General features: G+C 36.3%; 1 protein-coding gene across 1 annotated transcript in view; it reads left to right on the forward strand.

The window, feature by feature from the left end:
• The first annotated feature begins 10624 nt into the window (after positions 1–10624).
• Positions 10625–21806, forward strand: part of LOC145661023 (uncharacterized) — a 100482-nt gene continuing 89300 nt past the window's right edge. The window contains exons 1-2 of the mRNA XM_081726459.1: positions 10625–10706; positions 15619–16215. Coding sequence (XP_081582585.1) covers positions 10695–10706; positions 15619–16215 — 609 coding nt within the window. The 5' untranslated portion in view covers positions 10625–10694. The remainder of the gene's footprint in view (positions 10707–15618; positions 16216–21806) is intronic.

The following is a 21806-nucleotide window of genomic DNA, read 5'->3' on the forward strand; positions in this document are numbered from 1 at the left end:
ATTTCGAACAAAAAAAAAAAAAAAAAAAAAACAGTGTCTAATGTATTGAAATTTCTGAAATTTCATTTCTTATCGATAGTATAAAACATTGTAAATAGTTGTAAATTTCCATAAGTGTTCTCCAAGTGAACCTGTATACAACCAAAGGTAGTTTTGTCAAGTTTAACAGAAAGTCTTGAAAACAACTCTTATTTGTAAATAATAATAATAATAATAATAATAATAATAATAATAATAATAATAATAATAATAATAATAATAATAATAATAATCGCTTTTGGCTGCACAAGAAGCAAAATAAAAATTTAGCGTAGCAAAACAACAAAGATGCTTCTCTTATATGTTAAAAAAATAGTAAGGTGAATGAAGGAGACTCCGAATTCTACTTCGCCCCGGGTGCTGTAATCTCAAGCTACGGCTCTGGCTTCTGGCCACTAAAGAAGAAATGCTTGCATGTTTCAGCGGCTAGCAAAGTGGATAACTCCTTTATTAGGAGTCGGGGGATCAGAATGTTTTCGTATCATGTTATATTCGGAAGGTAGAGAAACACTCAAGACTCATCGCTCGTTATCATGTTCCAGAATCTCATGTCCTTCGTGTGCCTAATTCAGCAAATTGTACAACAATAACATCAGTTTTTGGCCTCTCATCTCGTTTGTGAGGTTCTTGGGGACTCATTATGGGCTTACCTTGTGAAAGAACAATTTTCATACATATACTGTGCTTTACGGTACAAAATGCTATTCTTATGTGTCAATGTTATTAGTGAATTCATTACCTCTCTAATGTTTCTGACAGTGGTTCTTATTGCAGCGGCTAGAAAATATACTGGAACGAGACAAATTAGTGAGATTTTCCTTGACCTTCTTCACCATCTGGCGATACTGTTGTGGTTCAAGCATTCAGGACCATGCATTCCTACCAGTTCGTCTGATTTTCACTTGAAGATTTGTGTTTAGTTTGGGAAATGCACATTGTTGCTCCTTCTCTTCTGCGATCAAGAAAACAGATACACAGTTAATTGAATCACAATAGAAATTCAAAGTAGATGTCACCATCAAATATAAATAATTTAGGTGTAAATAATGGGAGAAACCATCAAAGCAATAAAATCTTAATTGCTCTACAAGAAGAATGAATCCAGTTCAACAAAGCACAAAGCGTTAATCCATGAAGATTTTAAATTTACGCCTATTCAGCAGCACCATTAAGGACATTTTCGATTGCATTGAAAAGCAATAAAAATTAAAATATAGTCAAGAACGTACTCCTCAATAGAATTCCTTTACATCTCTGAGAGTTTGATCAGAATCCAGTTTTTCTACCGTATAAGAAATGTTGTTACAATGGATAGCACTAAAGAAGAAATATTTGAACATACGACCAACATTCAACTCTGGATATGGAACCTTGAGCATGTTCACCATTCTCTCGTTCCTGAGTAACTGAAACTTTTCTACCACAAAACTTTCAATTAAAAAGGATATGTTTTACCCATTCCTTGGTGTTGTAAATTTAATGCCTTTGGTTTGCCTTTAAAACATACTCTCAACATTCTTAAATCTCATCCTTCATATAGTGTCCAGACAAGCTGATTAAGGTTCCGTCTCTAATGTTTCAATAATAAAAGATATAATGTAGGTTGACAAATAAATAATAAATGACTACTGCTTATCATATACAAAATAGCAAATTGTCAAGATGTTCCTCTCTCCTAGTTTTAGGGAAGTAAATTAATGCCAGATTATGATTATCATGACGTCAGATTTTAATGACGTTGACGACAATTCTTTCACCAAAAAGACAGATTATCCAACTACACATATCCTTAGCGTTAGTTATTTACGAACTTGCAACCTGCAACCTGTAAGCTATAAATTGGAAAAGTAGTTTGCGTAGTGCATTACATTATGATCTTATGCGTATGTACAGACTTGTTCAAAAAAATCTTGGCCACCCACCTTGCTTTAAAAGGCCATATTCTCGCAACCGCATTTAGAAATTCTAATACTTTGTTTCTAAATACAGACATCAATTGGTCAAAGAAACTAAAATTTCGGTTGAGGATAAAAATGCAGGGCTTGTGAAAGAGAGGTGGGTGGCCAAGCTTTCCGGTGCAAGACTGACCGTAGGCTACAGTATATACTACGAAGATATTTACGACACAGTTTTAATTTTAAAATGTTAATAAATTAACTTGTGCTCTGGAACAATTAAAATTTACCTATGTTTGTACACAAAATAATTCAAGTGTTATTTTATGTATCCACTATGCATCGAAATGGGAACACTGAAACATGTTCAGATAATTGAGGATTTCGATGAATTAAGAGCTATCAAACTCAATTTAAAAAGCTAGACAAAATGGTGATGAAACTCAATGAGTTGACGAAACCACCATTCAATTATAATGTCGTACGGGCAAACATGGCTCTATTGGAGCAGCAATATCATCAAGTTACATTCACATGATTAAATTAATATTGAGGTTTCCATGCGTACGACAAATATGACATCACCTAATTACACACTTTATTAGCATGATCATGAAATAATATTTTATCTAACGGTTTATATCTTCGCATCAGTATTAGGCTTTCAACTTTAGATTAAATCCGCTAAATGAAGACTATGCCTCTAGTATCAATGTACATGGTTGAAAAAGCTGTGAATGTCAGCTTTACGCTTGAAAATGTTGATAATAGAGGGTAATAACTTCGTAAATGCATTTAGAGGAAAAAGAAAGGGACTTTTCTGCCTAGATAACTGGTGAAGCCAAGCAAAATAAAGCAGTTTTTAAATGAATTGCATTCTATGAAGTATCCTTATACTGTTGTTACGTAGAACTAAATTTTGATTTCATTTTAAAAGGTCTTACAAACGAGAAAAATAAAAATATTATAAAAGTTTGCGAATACATGGAAAAAGAACAGTTTATTTTAATTGTTTTATATGATTCAGTAAGAGATCAAAGACATTGTCAGTTGCATCGTAATTAGCCCCTTATTTTTCACTTATTTACTGTGTTAAAACCTTTTGTATAACACATTTCGAAATTTTACTAGTACGAATAAAAATTTAGTCTTTCTGTCCATATTTATATTTTCAAACCATAATTGAATTCTGTTCTGTTTTAGAATATCGATATTTCTTCTTATTCTATCATTTTATCATTCAAATAATGTGCTAATCACTTTCCATGCATGCTAAGCAGGATAGTGATTTGAAAATAATCAATAATCGTTATTCCATTAAATAAGCATTTAGTATCTTCCAACACAAGAAGTAACACGAATTTAAAATCAACAAATGAATGTCATCATTTCATATTTCTGCCTTACAATTTCGTTTATCACGCTTTTGTTGAGGTAAAGGGATAAATTCCACGGTGTAGAGATTTTAGACGTTTCTTTCATATAATAAACTTCTTTGTCTGCAAATCTATGTCGAACTCAAGGAAGGCTCTGTACTGTAGTCACGAAGTCACGTGCCTTCCCAATTAATACGAAAAGTAATCTATATTATAGAATTGAAAGTGACCATGTTTGTCTTAGTCTCCATGAAAGTGACTCTTAATCTCTTGAACCACCCGACCGATCTCTATCAAATTTTCAATATTCATGATTAATGACCGGATTTGTATGTAATTACATATTTTTTCCTTCATATGTAGGTTCGTCAAATCCTTAAATGTTTGTGATTCACACCTGTAGGGTGCTCCAACTCAAGTTTCATATTACATATGTTTACATATTTTGACCAATATTACATATTTCTATCGTTTCTACATAATTTTTACATAACACTGTCTTAAAATTTTGTGTTTACTAAAATTTCAATTTAAAATAAAAAAAATAAACTCTCCAACTGTGCAAGGCTTGCATCTAGATTCAACTTTGTCATGTCTATCTTTTAGTTTCTTTACCGAAAAAGAAATCTCTCTCTCTTTTTTTTTATTTGTCAAACTATGTTTCGCTAAATTTTCGCCGATAACAAAAGAAATATAAGAAGAAACAAGTAAAAATCCTCCCTCCGGGATGCATTAGCAGCGCCCTTTATTCTCAACTCTGGAGGACGACAGATCACGTGCCTGACAGGCGACTGGCCAGGAAATTCCTAAAATGAAGTCTATTTGATTGTTATCGGAGGTCGGATGGCAAAAAAGATGAAAGCAAATCCTGCAATTCAAGTTAAAACTGTATGCTAGTGTGCTTCCAGGGATTTACTGCAAGAGTTCGTTCCAAGAAGCTGGCGACAATGGCAATATCATAGCAGGTAACCTAAGCTTTTAAAGAACTTCGCTTGTTCAACTGAATGACAGAAGAACAGTACTCTAGTATTGTAGTTGCAAAACGCACGTGTTCTGTATTGACCGTCGAAGTTAGAAGTGGCTCCGGTTGCCTCAACTTTATCCGTGAAATTGCTGTCGTGGGTAACTATTGGTGATGCGTTTACTACGGACTGTAAAATGGTGTTGTGCTAAGTGTGTGATAAAAAAAAAAAATGGATGTTGAATGAAATCTCAGTTAGAACAACATGTACGAAATGCACTCCATTCAAGAAATAAAAACTTGCGAACTGCAAAAAAACAAGTACTCTTGACACAAATGCATCAAGATACTTCAGTGAGTAAGTTTTTCAAAGACTTGTGGTATGCAATGATAGCAGCAAACATTCCTTGAAACAAAGTTCAAGTGTCAAAATACCGTGCTTTTCTGAAGAAGTACTGCGGGCGTCGAATTCCTGACGAATCCACTCTTCGCAAGTGTTATCTCGAAGTTTGTTATAGGGAAGCTATAGATACCACTAGGGCAGAAATAGGTAGTTCACATATTTGGATTTCTTTGGACGAAACAACAGACGTTTCAGGACGTTATGTAGCAAATTTAGTGATTGGGAAGTTAAGTGAAGATGCTCCATCTAAATCCTATCTTACTGCGAGTAAATTGCTGGAACGCACGAATTATTCCACGATTACTCGCTTTGAAAACGATGGTCTTAAAGTGTTGTGGCCAGAAGGAGTTCAGGAAGAAAAAGTCCTTGTTCTCTATACAGACAGTGCAGCATACATGTTAAAAGCGGATAGAGCACTTACAGTTTTTTACCCTCACTTAATTCATTTCACCTATATGACCCATGCTCTTCAGCGTGTTGCTGAAGAGGTGAGAGACAACTTTTGCGAAGTAAATCAACTAGTTTCTTCCACAAAAAAATGTTTGTTAAGGCGCCACAAGGTATTCAAGTTTACAGAGATCAACTGCCAGATGTGCCACTTCCTCCGGAGCCTGTGCTAACGCGATGGGGCACTTGGATACAGGCAATACATTTTTACAATGAACATTTTCAAAAAATTAAGCCTGTTATTCATTCATTTCCATCTGAGTGTGCTGTGTCATTTGGCATTGTTCAGAAACTGTTTAATGACTCAAAAGTATTCTGTGATATTCCATACATAGACAGCAATTTTGGTTGGCTACCTATAAGCTTTAAAAAGCTAGAGACTGTTAGGCGGCCTCTTGCGGAATCCATGGAAATCATAGAGGATGTAAAGAGACTGCTGCAAGGTATGTATGGAGGTGTAGGAGAAAAAGTTCGAAAGAAACTAAATGCACTGCTGGAAAGAAACCCGGGTTACGACAGCCTATTGGCAGTGTGTGAAATTCTCAGTGGTGAAACAAGAACCCCCCTGAAGATATTTCACCGAACTACATCCCCCTGTTGAAATACGCTCCTGTTACCTCGTGTGATGTGGAGAGATCGTTCTCTGCGTACAAGAATATTTTATCCGATCGCGGACAAAATTTTACTTCTGATCATTTGGAAATGTACCTTGTAGCCCATTGTGCAACAACACACAGTTGAACTGCAGGCACATCTGTAAGTACTTTATTTCAAATTAAAAATGTTCATTAGTGGAAATATTCTTCAATCTTAGTTCAGCTGGTATTGTTTAAAAGATATAGCACTGTTTATCCCTGCATGATATATCTATATATCTATATATCTATCTATCTATCTATCTATCTATCTATCTATATATATATATATATATATATATATATATATATATATATATATATATATATATATATATATATATATATATATAACAATACATTACGCCTTAAGTTGCTTTTAGTATTTAAATTTGTATATTGCGTATAATTCATTTCAAACTTGGGCCGTGATGGCGGATGCGCATTTAGTGTAAAAGGTTCTAGATTTGAAACGGGACCACACTCCACCACATGAGATTTCTGACGTACAAATGCCGTATGCATTGCTGTCCTGTTTCTCTCTAGCCGATTCACATCTTCCTTCATTCGCGTCTGATCTTTATTATCCTGCAATCAGTCACGTCAGTGACGTATGGCTGTCTCAGCTGTTCAAGCATTTCACTTCATTGGGGGACTTGCATTAAGCAGGATAAAGTGTAGTAGATATTCCTTTTTATTTTCATAATTCGTTTAAATATTGCATACTCATACGCATGTTAATATTACGTTTTCATATATGTAAAATATGTAATGTTACATATTCTTATATAATATTACATATTTCTTACAGTTCTAAGCAATTTTTGTTACATATTTATGTATTTAGGGGGTTGATATTACTTAAAAATCCGGACACTATTCGTGATAGTCTAGGCATCAACTAGACAAAAGTGCTCTCCTTTTCGAGTATAAGGGCAAATCATGTAACGATTTGGCATCCGATATTTTTTGAGTATATACCCATCACTGACAACAAAAATGCCAGATGCCAGAAAAAACACCCTACGGGAGGGGAGGAGCAGGAGGGTAATATACAGAATAAAATTACAAAAGTTCACAATTACTTGTATTACCAGAAGTTAATGCTGTCACCTATTTTGCATTTTAAAAGCACATAGTTTCTAATATATTGAAATTTCACTTCTTATCGATAGTATGAAACATTGTAAATAGCTGTAAATTTTAATAATTGTGCTCCAAGTGGATTTGTATGCAACCAATAGTAACAAAAAAGCATCTTGAAAACAGCTCTTATTTGTAAAAGAATACATAATGATCGTTTTTGGATGTTGCAATGGTCTGTCCAAGCAGGTTGATAAAAATTCAGCATAACAACAGAAGCTGCTTCTCTTATATTAAAAAAAAGCAGATTTCTTTATAGTGAGTGTAGGGGGGGGGGCGAATTCTACTTCACCACGGTCGCCGGAATCTCTAGCTACGCTTTATGTACAAATTATTATGAAAGAAAAAATAAAATATTTTTAATGTACTTTACAATTTCAGAAATTAGTAACACGTGATAGATGCTACCATAATTGTTTTTTCTTCTTTTGCAAGAAATAGGAAACGGATGAATATTCTTTAAGTTCACTAGCAGCGTTCACCCCGCTTCGCTGCGGTCACCCCGGAACGCAATAAACTTTGTTACTTAGATAATTTTTACTTTTTCGCTTTCAAGTGATATGATAAAAACCATAGAAGATTGCAGTAAATGTTAACATTATATCGCCTGTCATTTATGTTAACCCGCCCCGCTTCGCTGCGGTCACCCCCGAACGCAATAAACTTTGTTACTTAGATAATTTTTACTTTTTCGCTTTCAAGTGATATGATAAAAACCATTATAACGCCTGTCATTTATGTTAACCCGCCGAGTGACACGGTCATGCGGGTTGCATATAAATACGTTTATTTTTATACCTATGATGAACTAACAAAGGATTTGTACGTAATGGACACCTGAATGGTCAATTATCTCAAGACACTGGTAATTGAAAATTAAAGTGATATGATAAAAACCATCTAGGGTCCAAATCCTAATAACCCCCCAAAAATAAAAGAAATTGGTTCAGCCGTATTAGCGTGATGAGCGGACAAAGGATTTGTACGTTCTCTTTTATATATATATAGATTTTAAATTGATTTAACTCTCATACGTTACTGTGAAAGCAAGCATGCGAAGCTACATACAAATAAGTAAGTGCTCAGTGATAAAAGCGCTTAGCTCTTGCGCGTGGGATTATTGGTTCAATCCCCTGCCAAGTAACTTTGTGGTGCATAACGTCGTGTCCACGGGTAATCTCGGGGTACTTCAGTTTCCTCCCACAATTTCATTCCGCCAATTCTTCCATCATCATTCACTTGTTCCCACCATCCGTCTCCCTTAGTCTAAAGAGCATAATCGTGGGACGTTAAACTGAAAGATTTCATTCCATTTTTAACGTTTTAACGTTACATGATTCGCATTTTATATACTATAAACTGATAAAATAATTATACGAGGATAATGAAGAGCATTGATCAACGTTGAAAAATATCAAATTCGTTACACAATAGACCCTTGTAATAAATATGATTTAAATGTTGTTGTATCATGCCCTTCGTCGTTGTTTTGTAACGCTTAAGAGTTCTGATAACTTATAGATGAAATTAACAAAAAAATTCACGGCATAAATTTTTGGGCCGAAACGAGAAAAAAAAGTACTGGGAATCGATACGAAGCAAAATTTGTACGTACAAAAAATTTAAGGGACGAGATGAGATGCTTTACTTTGAATCTCTTCTCGTTGGCAACACTAACTGTGACTATGTGAGACACGGATCTACTGTTGAAGATAGAATTTGAAGCACTGTAATATCTACGTATTGTAATACGTGCATCACATTGTAGCATTGAGCATGAGCTATTAGGAATTATCTTTTGCAGGGAGAGGCGTCTTGCTTTAATAGTAAGAATTATTCTTTGTTCTAACAATAACGGATAGATCGCTTTAAGACATACTCCAGTTATGTTATACAAATACAGATAAGTATTTACATATTATTTATCTGTTACGTTTTGCAACGAAATAAACACACTTCATAAGAATTAACAGCATGCATGTAAGATTAGATTTGGAAATCAGGTTTCTGGGCTCTCGGAATTTATGTTAGCCCCTCATTTATGAAGTATGACGTCCCTCGGCAATCATACTACCCGGGAATTGGGGAAGAAGGAAGGACGCGGCGTGGTATCAATAGGTAAGGTACCATCCCGGCAATTGCCTGGTGTGAATGACGAAAATCCACGAAAACCTCAGGCAGGATGGCTGCCCTGAAAAAGCTTATACACTTTTGCACCGAATGTCCACACCAGAAAGGAAATCCGGGCCACCCACGCACCAATGAGAAGCAGAGATTGAAGGCTATCGTAATTTAAAAGGAGATATGATATAGAGATAGGAAATAGATTGGACAAAGTAGCCTGAAGGATAGATAATCCTGCAAGAGGAACAAATTCGTCTTTGTCGATACTCGATTTGACTCAATTTCCTGACCCAACCAGTCGATTTTTGATTTTAAAAAATCTACCCAATTGAATATTACAGTAAGATTTATTTCGAATGTTTGAAAGAATGAATGTGACAGATGAACGTTAATCTACATAAAATTAAATGCAAGTGAAAACAAAGACAAGTAGAAATCATATGAAAATATTGGTTCAAACTTTCAATGTCTCGAAATGAAATCTTTGAGTTTTACGTCCCACGGATATGCCGGTTAGGCGAAAGGAGACGGTGATGATGAGTAATGAATGAAATGGTGGAATGAATAAAGTGGGAAGAAACGGGAGAACCCCGAGAAAACCCACGCACATGATGTTTGTCCACCACAAAGTTCACTTGGCGGGGGCTGGGATCGAACCCGGGACCCCAAGCACCAGAGGTGAACGCTCTACCACTGAGCCTGTCTCGAAATGAGAACAACTTCATATATAGGTCCACATACATGAAACTTTTAATTTGACATCCCACGTTTATGTCCTTTAGAGTAAAGGAGACGGGCGATTATAGAGGAATTAGCAGAATGACTATATTGGGGGAAAACGGGAGAATCTTCAGAAAATTCACACACATACGTTGTTGTCCACTACTCACATACCCTAGGATTCAACCAGGAACCCCTCTCACCAATGGTGAAAGGCCTATCACTAAGTAACTATATCCTCCTGTTTTGTAAATTGAAATGTAGGTACGATGTAAAGATACGTCTTCACGAATCCTTATAATCTAAAAGTTCAGTCAGTCAGAATATAAATTTGCATAATGAGGATACAATTGTTATCGAAAGAAATGAGTTTATAACACAGACTATATAAATTGATTTCTAATGATATAATACTATCTAACGGAACCAAATTATGTAATAAAATTATTACTGAAGGGTTTTTTTTTTTTTTTATCTCACGTTTTCCTCCTTTCAGAATTTGCATTTTAAATCCCTTGACTTAGATTTATCGCGTGCTGATCGTTTCTCTTGTAATTGCTGACGAAAGGAAACTATTACAACTTTAAATTGAAAGTATTGGTAAGCAACGATTATCTACTCATTTGTGTACCATTTACTGGGAAATAAACAAAAGCACTCCTGATTTCAGTCTCCGTATCTTATTGCACGAATAGACACGCCAAACAAACAAACAAACAAATACGGATACATATTACACAAAACAAATTGAAATGAGTGACTTTTACGTATTTGAGAGAAAGGTAGGATAATTTGATAATAATGTCCCAATGTACTGTACGTAGTAGTAAGAGAATGGTTGCTTTTATTTTACTGCTGCTTTAGGTCTATATAAAAAGATATTCCCACGCTCTGAATGATCTATTTTATGTTGATAGTTCCTACGAATACAGTGACTACCTCGAAGACATAATGAGAATTCTGGTAAGTATTCGATCATTTAACTTTATATGAAGATTTTAGAAATACAGAGAGTATGGCGTTCATAAGGCTTAGTAGAAGGTCTAAATGTTATCTCCCTTTAAAAAAATAAACAATCATACAAGTCTGCAAAGATTTTGCTGTATAAAATATGTTTCGACAGATCGTCAAAAATCAAATCGATTGCTATTATTACAAACCGTTAGTTGTTTCGTCCTATCATGTGGTCGATGCATATACCACTATATGAATTAAAGAACGCTTATTATTGTTTTGTATTTCTGCGATAAGAGGGCCCCTACTACTTCGTCCATGTTGCTTAATCAGCTTTATAGCGTGTAATCAGACAAGAGGTGTTACTTATCCACTTGAATGCTACGACTTGATGAGTAACGTTTCAAGCTCAAATGGAGTTACAAGACGGTGTGTGAACAACTCGATCAGATTTTTCTTATATCGGGTGTTGCAAAATAAGTGTTACAACTCTTGGGAGGCGACTCCTGCCACTGAGACAAGAAAAAATTTTCTCTTGAACTTTCGGCTATCGCATATAGTTTCAGATCTACAAGGTGCCGAAAGCGTGGGAAAATGACTTTCGGACGCCAATAGTTCGGAAACTATCCAACATAAAGAGGACGGGTAAAAAATTCACTGAAGAAGTCATACCTGCTCTATTGAATTTTGCATGTTTCACAATCCTACCATTCACGCGCAAGGGATTCCCCAAAGGAACGTAGGGAGTCCCGGATAATCTACCAAATGAAACTTGGTCTAAATGGATATGAATTGATAGGCTTTCTACCAGGTAATAATAATTCGTTTGTATTAAGTCGATATCTGGAACAAATACAAAATGGCGGACACCTTCATGCCCGTTGAGTGTGGTTGCATAATCGCCAGGTACGAATGCTGGACAACAGTGAAGTTCTGAGTATTAAGTGTAGCTAATTTGTACTCAAATGCTCTACAAAGACATCTGGAGTGTCGGTAGAGCATAACAGATGAAGCAGGGTGATTCACATGTGTGGTAACACTTGACGAAAAATGCCCAGAAATGCACTCATACTCAGTAAACGCGAGTTCAAAGCGTCGGAAATGTAAGGATTAGCGTCAAGAACATGAAAGCCATTGCCAATTCACCAACAATATTCCTTCAAATCGATGCAATATAATGTGCACTGTTGCATACCAATAAGGATGCAACAACTGAGGCCAAGTTGAAATTGTGCAATTGGACTCACTAAGAAACTGGGTAAATTAAAGGAATGTCACTAGTGGGATCGCATGATCGATATTGAAATGTGGCCAATGTGTGTGTAGCTAATAGACAAATGTCAACATGTCAGACTACTGCTGGGACACCGTCTCACGTGCGAAAACTAGGAAAATAAGGTTGTACATTCTGCTATTTCATCTGGTGCACCTTTTGGTAGAGCGTAAATAGAACACGATTGTATCAATGTTCCTCTTTGTTTGGGACATTGTCCCACAGTCAACACATATGAAAAGAAATCTCTTAATGCATGGCTCAAATTCTGACAGAGCGTGAAAATAACTAACTTGTATCATGTCCCACGTCTTCTGGGACATATGACGTACTCGAAATATAGGAAAATACCTCCAGAAATTCGTATCTTACACACAGTGCACATGCCAACACAAAGACGAAAATGAACCATTTTGGCACATGTAACACTACAGCTGGAACACCATACATATGGAAAATAAAACGGCATGAGAAACAGGAAGAAACGTCCTAAAGCTCTGATTGTTTACAACTGTGCAGTAGAGTAACAAAATGAAACACACGAGCAAGTCGGGAGGCTGTACAAGGGCGCTTGCCAAACAAAGTGAGTACTCCTCAAAGAAATGAATACAGAGAAAGTGAGGCTCCTTCGAACCTCACGGCTAGAGCAATCGCTTTTGCTCGAGTGGTTGCAGTTTCCAATCCTACTGGGAACCCACGGCCTCAGATTCAAGACCCGAGTAGTTATTTTCCTATTTTTCGCACGTGGGACGGTGTCCCAGCAGTAGTGGGACATGTTGACATTTCTCCATTAGCTACATATTGATATCAACACACACATTGGCCACATTTCAATATCGATCATGCGATCCAACTAGTGACATTCCTTTAGTTTACTCAGTTTCTTAGTGAGTCCAATTGCACAATTTCAACTTGGTCTCAGTTGTTGCATCCTTATTGGTATGCAACAATGCACATCATATTGCATCGATTTGAAGAAATATTATTGGTGAATTGGCAATGGCTTTCATGTTCTTGACGCTAATCCTTACATTTCCGACGCTTTGAACTCGCGTTTACTGAGTATGAGTGCATTTCTGGGCATTTTTCGTTAAGTGTTACCACACATGTGAATCACCCTGTTTCATCTGTTATGCTCTACCGACACTCCAGATGTCTTTGTAGAGCATTTGAGTACAAATTAGCTACACTTATTACTCAGAACTTCACTGTTGTCCAGCATTCGTACCTGGCGATTATGCAACCACACACAACGGGCATGAAGGTGTCCGCCATTTTGTATTTGTTCCAGATATCGACTTAATACAAACGAAATATTATTACCTGGTAGAAAGCCTATCAATTCATATCCATTTAGACCAAGTTTCATTTGGTAGATTATCCGGGACTCCCTACGTTCCTTTGGAGAATCCCTTGCGCGTGCATGGTAGGATTGTGAAACATGCAAAATTCAATAGAGCAGGTATGACTTCTTCAGTGAATTTTTTACCCGCCCTCTTTATGTTGGATAGTTTCCGAACTATTGGCGTCCGAAAGTCATTTTCCCACGCTTTCGGCACCTTGTAGATCTGAAACTATGTGCGATAGCCGAAAGTTCAAGATAACTTTTTTCCTTGTCTCAGTGGCAGGAATCATCTCCCAAGAGTTGTAACACTTATTTTGCAACACCCGATATATGTGAGTGTAAAGGTTTGATTGGCGGCTTGGGAACAGTCTATGAACCTAACACCTGTCATGTATTTATTGACTTAAGCAAAGTTATTTTAAAGGAAGTTCTTCCATTGGAAGAACGGCAACCAATTAGCCTCTAAGCCAATACTTTATTCGACATCCCTTGGAGAAAAATCCTACGACACTTTATCTACAGTATTAAAAAAAAATTAAATATAGTGAACAAGAATAATATATTTGCTGTGATCTGGAGGTTGTGCTTTCTTTATTGGTCCAACAAGAAGGCCTGACTTAATTCCCGTGCTTTCTGTGCAAATGGGACAATCAAACGTAAGAAATATAACTCAAAACTTAGAACTGACTCAAAAGAAACATTTTATTCCTGAGAATGAGAAATTTTGAGCATTCACTTTTAATGTTCCTCAGAATGTTCTGTTATTTCCTACATATGAAGCTAAGGATAACGAAACATCTTGACGAAGCGGTTACGTGGACAAAGATGGCCATTGTCTGAACAGCTCATTTCTCTCGTTGTAAAGTGCAAACAATAAGGAGAGATTTTTTTAATGACTCGCAGATTAACAAGTTCATAAAATATTCTGCTTTCACAAATATCAAAGTTTCACATACGCACCTTTGGTATCGGAGGCGGGAGCTCATGTAGTCCCCGTTAATCTGTAGGTCCACGTCTCATACAGCCTCGCTATTCAAAAGAATGTTAAGCTCAAAATTAAATCAAATCAATCAATTAACGACGTTGAGCCTGATGCGTATAAATCGTTTATCGAAACTGTCAAAAACATCTTAGGCAATTTCAAACGTGACCTATGCACCGAAAATAAACCATACCCTCGTATACGAACTACATGTAAGTTTGAAATTATATTTCCTCCACTCTCACCCTGACTACGTTATATTAAACGTGGGTGAACTGAATGGAGAACAGGGAAAGAAGTTCCAATAACACATTAAAGAGATAGAAACGAGGTATTAGGGTCGATGGGAAGTGTCAATGATATCACATTATTGTAGGTGCCTAGTAAGAGAAACAACTTGAAGACCACAAACGTAAGTCGACATAGTTTGAATACTTGAATACTTTCAAAATTTCTATCGCTGAATAACTGTCCTTGGAAACCCAATCCGAAAAAGACAACCAGGAAAATCTAGCTGCGGGACGGGAGTAATATATATTAAAATGGATCTTGCAGGAATATAAAGTAAACTGGGTCTACTTGGCTAAGGGCAGAAGGTCAATGAAATGTTTTTGTGGGTGTGACATTGAACCTTCGTATTTCAAAGGCCATAGTGCTAGTTACTTAGTGTTCCTTCCTGGCCAAATGGTAGATAAGTATGCTTAATGAGTATGTTGTCTTTAGTTCGACCTCCGGTACGAGTTAAACCCCGAACAACGGTTCGAATTGCACTTTAAGTGGCTGTCTCATACAAACTTATGCTGTTGTAACAAAAAGTTTATCTATACTCAACCGATCAATTAGTGCCTTAAATTATTTTTATGACTATCATACTAAGAAAATGGAGACATTTTAAACAGTAACGTACAGATTTATGTTCAAAATCATTCCAAAAGATCTCATAAGTAAGTTGTTTTCATACTATGAAACTACAAAAATTTATTCTGTCTCTTTTCTTAAGGTAATTAAGCATTGTCTTTCGAAACAACAGACCAAGAGTTTGCCCAAATGTTTATTCTAGTTCGAGAAAACCATTAATAAGTCACGACCAAGTCATTAAAATATACTGATTTACACGATTTCGACTGAAAATGAAACTTAAACGAACACTTTTACAATGAAATGTTACACATATGATCCTTTAAGTGTAGTTATAGGCTTTTTTTCTGTGTACATATAAAATTAATTTCTGTTCATATCATATCATCAGGAGGAAAGCTAGACTTAGAAATATGTTTAACTTGTTCACACACATTTAAAATTTGAAATTTTCTTTAATTAGGTATTTGCTGTCGTCTCAGCTATTGCGATGCTAGCAATGGCCGAAGACGATAAGCAGTTGAAGAAACGACAACTGGGCGGCCTTGGAAATTATATTGGTGGTGGTGGCTTATCAGGTGGATTTTCAGGAGGATTTGGCAGTTTTGGTTATGGTTATGGAGGATTTGGCGATTATGGAACAGGCTATGGAGAAGGACATTATGGAAATCATGAAATCCATACCATAACGAAAACAATAAAGGTTCCAGTTGCAGTTCCTCATCCTGTTCCAGTTGTGAAAACTGTACCCGTGAAAGTTCCTAAACCATATCCAGTGCACGTTGATAAACCTTATCCAATACTTGTCCCAAAGCCTTATCCTGTTCCAGTTGATAAGCCATTTCCTGTTACAATTGAAAAGAAGGTACCCTATCCTGTACCTCATCCCGTCCCACATCCAGTTCCGCACCCGGTACATGTTCCAGTTCCAAAACCAGTTGGAGTTCCTGTGCCGCATCCGGTGCCAGTACCTCATCCTGTACATGTGCCTAAGCCATACCCCGTCTATGTCCATAGTCATCATGATAGCGGATATGGTGTACACTCGTATGGATCATTTTAAGGATAAGTATGTGTAGTAAGTTTTAACCTTATTCTTTCTTCTTTTATATTCCTTTTCAAAGTACGTGTGGTCGACATTTCTGTCGAATCGTATATAGCTTTCCTGGTTTCTCAAATCATTTTCTGTTAACTTTTTTTTTTTTTTTTTTTTTTGCAAGTTTTTCTAGTTATTCCGCCAAGCCTTTAAATCGCTGTACACTATAGGTTATAGATTTAGTTGTTTAATAAATTTATTTATTTATTTATTTTATTTGAGTTTCTCCACAGTACGTTTATGCAGTTAAATTTGCTATGTACAACATTGTGTTGATTTAAATAATTGAACATCAAGGTTGGTCACATAGCGTCATTTATCCGCATTAGACAGGTCGTGGATGCCGCAGCACCTATCAGTGTTACCACACTTAGTACTAGTGTACCAAATTCCGCCCTTTTTGTCATTCATTTGCCTGTTGGTACCACGCTGGCATTTTCAGACCCTTTTGTAAAAAAAAAAAAAAAAAAAAAAAAGTTTGTACAATTCTACCCAATTCAGCAGTATTTAATAAGTACTTGTCACCAGGGCGGGGTTTAGGGGGTGCAAAGGTGCACGTGCACCCACCCCCTTCGTTGTAAATATACACTATCTAAAATGAGAAGCTAGCTCCTTTGGGGGCTTAAAAGAAAGCAGAGCTTTGCAAAAGCAATAGTTTAAGTCAATTTTTAAAAGGTTGAAGGAAACGGATTCACCAAGCAAAAAAATGTAGCATTTGTCAAGTAGGGAAGAAAACAGAAACCAGGAGAAGAGAAGAACTTTTTTCCTGTATAACACTTGCGACCCTCTTTAAAATACCCCCCCCCCACCCGATTCTATGTATCAGTGTTGTCAGGTGTAAAGAATGTTGTCACATGCCACTTTGAAGAGTTTCACTGTGATTGGTTATTTTGGTAGTTATTGGTGCACCCCCTCAGACAATCCGGCCCTGGTTGTCACATTTTCTGAAGTGTCAGTAAGACTTTCTCTACATCTCACGTTATTCATACTGTGTGTTGGACTCTCAAAAACTGTGTTGAACATTCATTCTGTGACGTTCTACCGCATAACGCTACGAACTTTATGTGGAAAATTCGTAATTCGAACTATACCGGAAAACAAATGACGCTAAATGCACGCATAATGTGTTGTGATATCCTTCAGAGAGAGTGCTAGGACTCTGGACCGGTTTTACATGTTTTACAAATGTCAGTTTACTTACCTCATATTGTTATAGTCTATTATCCTTCTTCGGTCGTAAAATAAGTGAGAATAAGGTTCAATAATTTATATTTTAATATTTTGTTATAACGTACTGTTTACACATGAACGCGGAGATGATTGGTTTGTTCCTCGTTTTATGTATTTTTTTCATATATGGCCATAATAACGTTTTGGTTTATTGGCCACTTTGAAACAGAGGCGCGTTTGGTTTCCTTACTATACATACTGAAGCTGATAACTGTTTTCTCTTTCAATTTGCGGCCTTTGTTATACTTCCTACGTCCGAGAAAAGTTTCTTTTTCCACGGTTGTTCGGGGTCCTTCTATTTGGATATTTTTAAAAATAGCACTTTCTTTATTTAGACTCTTGGAAGGGGTAGAGAGTGTTCTAGAACTTTACCTCTTTTAGTTTCGTGATATAGGGCCATGCATTAGGTCTACACTGGAACAAAATTATGAATTTAGACATTTTTGTTTGAATTTTGTACTATTTTTCAGCCCACTCCAGAGCTAGGACTGTAGCAACACTGGCAACATATTAATGCAACTGTTAACTATTAGGAATTAGTATTATTTACTTGATCTGACATCTTTTGCTTTTATAATAAGGATTCACGCAATGTACAAGCAACCATTTTCTTCGTAATTAATCACTAACCAGGTCCGTATCCAAAGGGGGGCAAGGGGGCCTCCCCCCTAAACTTTAGCTGGTCCCCATAAAATTTCACGGTAGGCTTGCAAATAACTATAATATGGTGATGAAGTATAATATGATTGGGTCGGGCCGCCCCTAACTTCTACCGGCCCCCCTCCTAAATTTTTGGGCTGGCTACGGGCATGTCACTAACTCAAAGATATTCTTAAATTAGGAGATTCTGAGTATTGGTAAATATCTATAAATTTAAATGTTACTAGTGCTACTGCTAGTAGTAGTAGTGCATGCGTGTACTCAATTTAAGGTTTTATGGCAATTACATAGTGCTGCAATTATGCAACAAGGCCTTTCTGTGGTTGTTGTGGGCGGTGTCGCTTAGCGTAGTCGCTACTGCTCTCGCCTTTGATGCAAGCGGTTTCAGGTTTGATTCCCGGTGCGGACAATAGATCGAAAAGATGTAACAGCTTTTCCAGGCCAGCCATCTTGAGTGAAGTTTCTCCTGGGTTTTCCTCATTCACACGAGGCAAATGTCAGGATGGTACCTAAAATAATGGTCCCAGGTCACTTCTCATTCCCATTCTTTCCTCATTCCTTTTTCCCATTCTCCAGGCAGTATGATAGCCGAAGAATGTGTGACGGGCTAGCATGGCAATAGATGTCGCAAGTCCAGAAATCTAATCCCGAATCCCGAATCCGAATATTACATAGTTCATTTACAAGCCTAGCGTGAAAAATAGGAGGAGCCAGTAAAACTTTAGGGGGACCCGCCCCCTAGACCTCCTGGATACGGGCCTGTTGGAGACTTTTAAAACGGTTTAACGGGACAATTGCCTTTCTCATTGCCGTATTTCTGAATGGAGTAAGAGGTTCAGTGATGATAGGGAACTTGTGGAAAATGTTAGAGGTGCCTGGTTCGATCTCAGATCAAATGAATTTCTGGTCAATAACATTGTGCTCGTGGGCTTATTCCGGGTTCTCGAGATTACTCCCACATTCTCATTTTATTATTTATTTCATTATCACTCACTTTGGTTAATCATTCGCCTCTTTTAGTGGGTGTCTATAGGACCTTAAATTCGGAATTTCATTTTATTCTTACAGTTAGAGTAGACACTTCCAACTGGAGTGTGATTCAGAGCAATTATTATACCATGGGACATCAGAAGATATTTATTTTCTGACTTGTCCTCGTATATACATCCACACACCCCTGTTTCGATCATTGTTATGAACATAAATTATAATAACAGAAGAAACAATCTAATATATTTTTAATCTGTGTTTAACTATTAAATTTCTAGTAATATTCAATGAATCAACTTTCATCTTAACAGCTAACACAGTTATCATATTATATGATCAATTTTTTGAGTTTACCAAAGAAGATTAAAAAAAAAAAAAAACTACTACTATGCATGAGGATTAACATCCACCCAAATCAATTTTGCCCATCTGAATGAGATCTATATGTCTTATATTCAGACATCTTTTCTCGTTAAATGATAATAATATTGTAAATTATACCGAATGCCATCATTATATAAATACTTATTATACTTATTTTATTTCTTATTTTACAGGTTAAAACAGCGATGATAACTTCAATGACAAGAGACTCTCACACTGAAACAATGAACAACAAATAAAAAAGAAAATGTAATTTAAGAAATCTAAAATAAGTAATAACTTTATTTTATGTATTCTTGTAAGGAAAGAAATAAATAAAATTCATTATCTTTTGTAATATGAAAACTTTCACTTGACACTAAATGTACCTGAAGAATTAGTTTACCTTTTACTTTTATAAGCAAAATAAAGAAGGTCAATATAACCGTATGGTTGGCAAGAAAGATTAACATGATTATACGTTTTTTTTTTAATGGTTCGTAAAGCAATTATGGCTATTGACTACCCAACATCACCATGTTAGAAGGATGTGCTAGGAAATTGCAAATCAATCAATCAAGGTATTCTTCCATAATTGTCAGGTCAGTTACTGCAACTGAGAAGCTTCCATGCTTCACGGTTTTCGGTTAATCTCTTCGTCTTCACGTATGTTTTTTTGTTTGTTTGTTTTGACACTGTTCACTAATTGTAGCTTCCTTCTCCCCTCCCTCTCTTTCCTGCCACCATACCCTTTAGCACCCTCTTCATGTACAGTTCCTTTTTGGCCAACCTCCTAACCAGTTTCTCTTCCTCTTCTTAATATTATCTAAAAATGTTCTCCCCCACCATTTCTAACAATCTCTCATTCGTTTTCTGATCGATCCAGCTAATTCTGTACATTCCTTTCCACACCCACATTTGGAAAGCTTCCAGTAGTTTTTCATAATTTGACAATGAATGGTTATTTAAAATTTGAGTCAAACAGGAAATATTATTAACTTCTCATTCACATTGTCCAAGCAGGATTTGAACGTATCGTACATCTGTGATCCATATCGGTTATGGTATGTCGAAGTTGTATTTTTTTTATTAACCCTGGCGAAGATACGGGATGAATACGACGACTACCCTAGATACTGTATTTACATAGCCTTGGTTATTGCGATTTCAAACAATTAACGATCAATTCAGTTATTAATTCTTCTTTAGCGTAATAAAAGAAACATGAAATCGTCTTTAAAAATTGATGTGTTATTCCTACCATGTCAGAAATGTTGTATCATTTTATCGTGTCAATGTAACCGTGAAATACCTCAAGCCTCGTTTTCCGTTAATCTATGTAATTCGAAGTGTTAACTCCGCCGTAGTAAAATTAGTAAGAGTAATTTTGACAGTGCTTTGTTTATATCTTAATTAGGAACATAAACAGCAATTAAATAAGTATTAAATACAACTTAGAACCTAGTAAAATCATTAATCAAATGCTACAAAAGTTTAATCGAAAATAGAAATAACAACATACGATTGTGAATTTCCGTGGGTCCAGCGCTTCCACCACCAAGAGGAATTGTCACAATGCAACGTCAGCACCATCAGACGACTCTTCATTTCCACCATTGGCTCCCACTACTACAGCTTGGCCTGTCTCCGTAACAAACTACGCAATAACAGTTCCCTGCTCTACAGGATCCTTTATCTGTGTCCAGTGGCGTATTTACGATTTTCTTTCGGGGGGGGGCTTTGCTAACTTTCGGGGAGGGCTTTGCCTGAAAATGTGAAAATTCTGCAAGATATTTCATATACTTTACTATAGTAAGTAAGATTTCGGGGGGGGCTTAAGCCCGGAAGCCCCCCCCCCCTAAATACGCCACTGTCTGTGTCCATTAATCCCAATACTCTACACTAGGGTGGAGCGAAAAAATCAAATTTGTCCAATTAAATAGCACTAAGTGTCAAAAGTTGTGTATTGATTAGTATAACATTCGTGAATTTTTTAATAACTTTTGTACTTCATCTGCATTCCCCGCAAGAGCCTTAAATATTTTCAATTTTTACGAAAATGTGAATTTTTTAAAAAAATATTGAAATTTTTATTTATAGCTGCTCAATGAAATCGAACTAGATGACGAAAGTTGCATAATGACTAGATTGACTGCACCATTCATGATTTTTAGAATAATTAGCATCTTCATCCGCCGCAAGGGTCTGGAATTTTGCAGTTTCTAAAGTATATTCTAAGAACATTTAGATGGCGCAACAGTGGGTCCTCAAAAATTCTCAGGAACTATAGGATAAAGTTTAACCAATTGGGA

This window comes from Thermobia domestica, chromosome 9 (genome assembly GCF_964235325.1).
Source record: "Thermobia domestica chromosome 9, izTheDome1.hap1.1, whole genome shotgun sequence".
Lineage (NCBI taxonomy): Eukaryota > Metazoa > Arthropoda > Insecta > Zygentoma > Lepismatidae > Thermobia > Thermobia domestica.